This window comes from Hyla sarda, chromosome 3, assembly GCF_029499605.1.
Source record: "Hyla sarda isolate aHylSar1 chromosome 3, aHylSar1.hap1, whole genome shotgun sequence".
Lineage (NCBI taxonomy): Eukaryota > Metazoa > Chordata > Amphibia > Anura > Hylidae > Hyla > Hyla sarda.
Window position 1 is genome coordinate 283,259,103 of NC_079191.1, and position 7,470 is coordinate 283,266,572.

At 44.8% G+C, this 7,470-nt stretch overlaps 1 protein-coding gene across 1 annotated transcript in view; it reads right to left on the minus strand.

Moving 5' to 3' along the window:
* NUP43 (nucleoporin 43) overlaps positions 1 to 4,606 on the minus strand; it is a 60,028-nt gene extending 55,422 nt beyond the window's left edge. The window contains exon 1 of the mRNA XM_056566774.1: positions 4,328 to 4,606. Within this exon, the coding sequence (XP_056422749.1) occupies positions 4,328 to 4,447 (120 nt within the window). The 5' untranslated portion in view covers positions 4,448 to 4,606. The remainder of the gene's footprint in view (positions 1 to 4,327) is intronic.
* Positions 4,607 to 7,470: the final 2,864 nt, after the last annotated feature.

The window sequence follows — 7,470 nt, forward strand, 5'->3', positions numbered from 1 at the left end:
CCTCAAGGCACGTAACAAGGGGTACAGTGAGCCTTAACACCCCACAGGTGTTTGACGACTTTTCGTGAATTTTTCCGGCCCTTAGCCCGGCTTCGGGCGCTCAGAGGAGTGTATGGAGTGGGCTCCCGACTCGTGCCTGCTCCATACTCTGCAGCCCCCAGCTGTTCTCAGTAGCCGGGGGCCGACGCTAATAGCCAGCATGCGGCGATTGCCACGGCTGGCTATTAACCCTTTAGATCACCGCTGACAGCAGCATCTAAAGAGACACGTGAATGCTCCCTGGTGGGCTACTGGGGTTTATCGATCCACTATAGAGGTAGCCAGAGGGCTTACCTCTGCTTCCCTGGCGTCCCGTGGCTCTGTCATTGATAGAGCCTGGCTGGACTAGGCTCCATCAATGGAGCACAGAGCACACAGATCAGTGGGGTTCAATAGAACTCTATTGGTCTGTATGAGGAATCTAATGATTCCTCCTAAAAGTCTAATAAAGTGTTAAAAAAAAGTTTTAATAAACGTTTAAAAGACCCACATTAACCCCTTCCATGTTAAAAGTTCAAATCCCCCCCCCTTTTCCTATATAAAAACAAACATTTAGTATCGCTACGTGCGTAATTGTACGAACTATTAAAATATAATATTATGTATCCCATAAGGTAAATGACGTAAATGTAAATAAAAAATACCAAACCACAGAATTGCAATTTTTAGAATATCCCAGAAAAAAAAATTAAAAAGGCATTAAAAAGTCAGATCAATACCAAAATAATAATACAAAAAACAGATTATGGCGCAAAAAATTAGCCCTCATAACACCTGGTATGAGAATTTTTTTTTTTTAAAGGCTACAGGGGTAAAAAAAAATGGCAATTAAAAAAAATTCTAAAAAAGTTCACAATATGACCCCGCGTCATATCAGGTCGGTCCCGGCATGTATCTGATGCCGGGACCTGGGGCTAATAGCGCGCGGCAGCGATCGCGGTGCAGCGCGCTATTAACCCTTTAGACGCTGCGTTCAAGGTTGAACGCCGCGTCTAAACCGAAAGTGAAAGCTGCCCGGCTGCTCAGCGGGGCTGATCGGGACTACTGCAGTGAAAATGCGCTGTCCCGACCAGCTGGGACACGAGCGGAGGTCCTCTTACCTGCCTCCGGTGTGTCCCCTCAGCGATTGATTGCTCCAAGCCTGAGATGCAGGCTTGAGCAATCGACAGCCGATAACGCTGACCATTGCAACAGTGCTGGCCATCAGTGTGTGCAGTGTTATAGGTCCCTATGGGAGCTATAACACTGTAAAAAAAAGTTAATAAATGTGATTTAACCCTTTCCTTAAAAGTTCCAATCACCCCCCTTTTCCCATAAAAAAAAACACCACATAAATAAAAATAAATAGAAACATGTGGTATTGCCGCGTGCGTAAATGTCCAAACTATAAAAAATATATCGTTAATTAAACCGCACGATCAATGGCATACGCGCAAAATAAATTCCAATGTCCAAAATAATGTATTTTTGGTCGCTTTTTAAATCATGAAAAAATGAATAAAAAGCGATCAGCAAGTCCGATCAATACAAAAAACATCAGATCACGGCGCAAAAAATTAGCCCTCATACCGCCCCATATGCGGAAAAATAAAAAAGTTATAGGGGTCAGAAGATGACAATTTTAAACATATAAATTTTCCCTCATGTAGTTATGATTTTTTTTTTACAGAAGTACAACAAAATCAAACCTATATAAGTAGGGTATCATTTTAACCATATGGACCTACAGAATAAATATCAGGTGTAATTTTTACCGAAAAATGTACTGCTTAGAAACGGAAGCCCCCAAAATTTACAAAATGGCGTTTTTTCTTCAATTTCGTCGCACAATGATTTTTTGTTTCCGTTTCGCCGTAGATTTTTGGGTAAAATGACTGATGTCACTGCAAAGTAGAATTGGTGGCGCAAAAAATAAGCCCTCATATGGATTTTTAGGTGCAAAATTGAAAGGGTTATGATTTTTAAAAGGTGAGGAGGAAAAAACGAGAGTGCAAAAACGGAAAAACCCGTGGTCCTTAAGGGGTTAAAAGGGTAGTCCAGCGGTGAAAAACGTATCCTCTATCCTAAGGATAGGGGATAAGTTTCAGATGGCGGGGGTCCGACTGCTGGGGCGCCCCACGATCTCTCTGTACGGGGGCCAGGCTCGCTGGCCAGATAGCGCGTGTTTACCACCACACGAAGCGGCAGCTGACACGCCCCCTCAATACAACTCTATGGTAGAGTCAGAGATGGTCGAAGGCAGCGCTCCGGCTCTGCCATAGAGTTGTATTGAGTGGTCGTGTCAGCCGCTGCTTAGGATAGGGGATAAGTTTTTCCCCACTGGATATCTCCTTAGTAAAACATGACGTAAACTATACAAATCTGGTATCACTGTAATCAGGCGCCTAAAGTATCAAAACAACATGTTATCACAACCACAAGGTAAATGGCGTAGAAAAGAAAACCACCAAATCTGCAAAATTATCTTTTATTATTTCTATTTCACTTCACCGATTATATATTTATTTTTTGGTTCGGGGGAATATGTTATTGAAAAGTTAAAAGGTATCATTATAGTAGGTAGTTATGGCTATTATAGGGCGAGGAGGAAAAAACGAGAGTGTAAAAGTGAAAATTGGCCCGGACAAGTGGATCGTCATGAGGGACAAGTAGATTTTGCTCCGGTTTAGTCCCATGGACAAGTAGTTTTTTTTTTTTTATTTTTTTTTTTTAAATTAACCCCTTAAGGACGCAGCACGTAAATGTACGTCCTGGTGAGGTGGTACTTAACGCACCAGGACGTACATTTACATCCTGTGCATAACCGCAGGAATCAGAGCGATGCCCGTGTCATGCGCGGCTGATCCCAGCTGCTGATCGCAGCCAGGGACCCGCCGGCAATGGCCGACGCCCGCGCTCTCGCGGGCGTCCGCCATTAACCCCTCAGGTGCCGGGATCAATACAGATCCCGGCATCTGCGGCAGTGCGCGATTTGAATGAATGATCGGATCGACCGCAGCGCTGCTGCGGGGATCCGATCATTCAGAACGCCGCACGGAGGTCCCCTCTCCTTCCTCGGTCCGGCTCCCGGCGTCTCCTGCTCTGGTCTGTGATCGAGCAGACCAGAGCAGAAGATAGCCGATAACACTGATCTGTTCTATGTCCTATACATAGAACAGATCAGTATTAGCAATCATGGTATTGCTATGAATAGTCCCCTATGGGGACTATTCAAGTGTAAAAAAAAAATGTAAAAAAATGTAAAAGTAAAAAAAAAAAAGTGAAAAATCCCCTCCCCCAATAAAAAAGTAAAACTTCCGTTTTTTCCTATTTTACCCCCAAAAAGCATAATTTTTTTTATAGACATATTTGGTATAGCCGCGTGCGTAAATGTCCGAAATATTAAAATAAAATGTTAATGATCCCGTACGGTGCACGGCGTGAACGAAAAAAAATATATAAAAGTCCAAAATTCCTACTTTTTAATACATTTTATTAAAAAAAATAAAAATTTTTTTTTTTTTTATAAAAAAATAAAGTTTTTTATATGCAAATGTGGTATAAAAAAAAGTACAGATCATGGCGCAAAAAATGAGCCCCCATACCGCCACTTATACGGAAAAATAAAAAAAGTTAGAGGTCATCAAAATAAAGGGATCATAAACGTACTAATTTGGTTAAAAAGTTTGTGATTTTTTTTAAGCGCAACAATAATAGAAATGTAATAATGGGTATCATTTTCATCGTATTGACCCTCAGAATAAAGAACACACGTCATTTTTACCATAAATTGTACGGCGTGAAAACAAAACCTTCCAAAATTAGCAAAGTTGCGTTTTTCTTTTTAATTTCCCCACAAAAATAGTGTTTTTTTGGTTGCGCCATACATTTTATGGTAAAATGAGTGATATCATTACAAAGGACAACTGGTCGCGCAAAAAACAAGCCCTCATACTAGTCTGTGGATGAAAATATAAAAGAGTTATGATTTTTAGAAGGCGAGGAGGAAAAAATTATAATGTAAAAATTAAATTGTCTGAGTCCTTAAGGCCAAAATGGGCTGAGTCCTTAAGGGGTTAAATTTCCACACCCCTGCAGCTAGTACGTGTTATCAGGGGGGAAAGCATAATCACTAAACGGTTTATAAGATCTGATGCTGAAAAGTTTTTGCACCACTTCCATAGTGAAAACTAATAGAAAACAATATTCGCCAAAATGTGCAATACATCATCTCTGGACCCACGTGAAGGCATCCTGGACATGTGTCAGGCTGTAAGAACCCGATTGCTGCCGTGCCCGCTGCACCCACCTCGTTATCCCACGAGCCCGCCGCAAACAAATCCGGCTGCTGCAAAGAGGAGGCCGGTACCGGACGCCATCGCGTTTTACTGATCTTCTGGGACACGTATTTAGCGACCATGTTCTCCATGTTGTTTCCCAGTATATCAGGCGCCTGGCTGGAAGTGAAGACAGATGTTTCTACCTCCCGCTCTTCAACGCACACAGGGCGACCTATCAGGCGGCTTCACTGACGGCTCCGGCGTGGACCCAGAGGCGCGAATCACTTCCTGCCCACATCAGACTGTTGCGCATGCGCGTGAGCACCGTGGAGCAAATCAAACCCTCTGTTGTTAGGAACCTGTCCGTGTCTTCAACAAGATGGCGAAGACTAAATAGGACGCCATTTTTCCTGTGATTTTCTTAATAAGTTTTCCAAAGATTGACATTTCCCATGTTGTTGCTTACATTGAAATAATACACCATTGAATACTCAACACTATAAAGATACAGCAAAAGGTGTCTACCTTATCAATGTCAGGTACAATTCTGGACAACAGATAAAAAGCCTCCATGTAAACCCTTAGCAGAAGTACAAGCTGTGACAATGACAGGCAAAGTGACCCCATTAGGAGTGCCATAAGGTGCCAGCTGCTATAAAGCCCAGAGGATGAGGCGGTAGAACATTAGTTAAAACCAGTGATTCCCAACCGGGGTGCCCCGACACACTGGGGTGCCAATAGGCACTGCCCGGGATGCTGCCGCATTTTGCAGTGAATCTTTACTTTTTTTTAAATTTCCCGGCCTGCGCGCCTGTGACTTACAGTGCCGCAGGGGAGAAGGTAAGCCGGCATGCGCACAGCGTCTCTCAGCGTCCCCCTCCCCCCTGCGGCGCAGTGAGACGAAAATGGTGCCCTGCTACACTGAAGAGGGGAAGGTGCCGTGGAACTGCAAGCTGCACCGGATACCCGTGCCGTGGAACTGCAAGCTGCCCCAGATTCTCATGCCGCCTTGCTTAAGATACTTTACCCTTTCCACCCCTCTGTTACCCCTTCTCAATCCTGTCCAACCCCCGCCCCCGTCACCCATGTCCACCCCCTGTAACACATGTCCACCCCCTGTCACCCCTTCTCAACACTGTCCAACCCCCGCCCCCGTCACCCATGTCCACCCCCTATTCACCCCTCATTCACCCCAGTCCACCCCTCTCTGTCACTCCTGTCCACCCCTCTTTTACCCCCTTTCCCACCCCTCTGACCACCTGTCTCCCATGTCCACCCTCCTGTCATCCATGTCCACCTTGACCACTCCCCCTATCCACCCCTCTGTCACACCTGTCCTCTGTACACCCCTCTATAACCCCCTAAACCCCTCTGTCACCCATGTACACTCCTCTGTTATCCATGTATACTCCTGTCACTCATGTACACTCCTCTACACCCTCAACACCCCTCTGTCACCCATGTACACCCCTCTATCACCCCCTACACCCCTCTGTCACCCCCTACGCCCCCTGTCACCCATGTACAGTCTTCTACACTCCTCTTCACCCCTCTGTCACCCATGTACACGCCTCTACACCCCTCTGCCACCCATGTGCACTCTTCTACAACCCCAACACCCCTCTGTCACCCATGTACACCCCTCTATCACCCCTACACGCCTCTGTCACCCCTTATGCCCCTGTCACCCATGTACACTCTCCTACACCCCTCTGTCACCCATGTGCACTCCTCTAAATTACTCTGCCACCCATGTACACTCCTCTACACCCCTCTGCTACCCATGTACACTTCTCTACACCCCTCTGTCACCCATGTACACCCCTCTACACTCCTGTCACCCATGTACACTCCTCTACACCCCCAACACCCCTCTCACCCATGTACACCCCTCTGTCACCCCATATGCCCCTTGTCACCCATGTACACTACACCCCTCTATCCCCATTGACACTCCTCAGCCACCCATGTATACTCTTCTACACCCATCTGTCACCCCTCTGCCACCCATGTACACTCCTCTACATCTCTCTGCCACCCATGTACACTCCTCTACACCCCCTCTGTCACCCATGTACACTCCTCTACACCTCTCTGCCACCCATATGCACCCATCTATCAACCATGTACACACCTCTGTCACCCATGTAAAAAGAAATTGTCATGATGGCCCGGACCAGATGGAGAAGAAAAGGGAACGATGCTGATTAGAGAAGATGTCATTTGTGAATTGCTGTCTAAAGCAGCACTGTAATCTACATACCCACAGATACAGTGGGGCAAAAAAGTATTTAGTCAGCCACCAATTGTGCAAGTTCTCCCACTTAAAAAGATGAGAGAGGCCTGTAATTTTCATCATAGGTATACCTCAAAGGGGTTCTCCACCATAAGGTGAGTTTAGTACGTGCTTGGCAGACAGTAATGGACATGCTTAGGAAGTATCTGTGCTTGTCTTGGGGCTAAATGGCTATGTTGTGAGATTACCATACTACTGTGGCTAGCTTTTTGTGAACTGGTGTTTCCTGTTTGAGTTTTCTTTTTTTGCCTGCAAATCCTGTAATTCCATTTTCCTCCCTCCCACGCATCAGCCACCCTACTCATTGAAACATAAATGAGCTGCATCCATTCCAAAGACCTGTGGTTTTCAATCAGTGTGCCTACAGCTGTTGTATTTGTTGCAGATTGAGCTCTCTCCCACCAAGCGATCCCTCCAGCCATTGAAGCAGACAGGCTCACTGTCATCAGCTGACTAGTGAGGTCAGGTCTCGACCGCACTGCAACCTGGGAAAAATCTGAGACAACAGACATTTTGTATGCTGTTAAAAATAAATATTGGGGTAAAAATCACAAAGGAATTGTGAGAAAACCGTCACACACAGGTACAGACACTATATTATGAACTACACTAACTTTACAGCCCCTGTAGCATAGTCAAATAAACAAAATTCCTGGAACACCCATTCAACTATGAGAAACATAATGAGAAAAAAAATCCATAAAATCACATTGTCTGATTTTTAAAGAATTTATTTGCAAATTATGGTGGAAAATAAGTATTTGGTCAATAACAAAAGTTCATCTCAATATTTTTGTTATATACCCTTTGTTGGCAGTGACAGAGGTTAAATGTTTTCTGTAAGTCTTCACAACGTTTTCACACATTGTTGCTGGT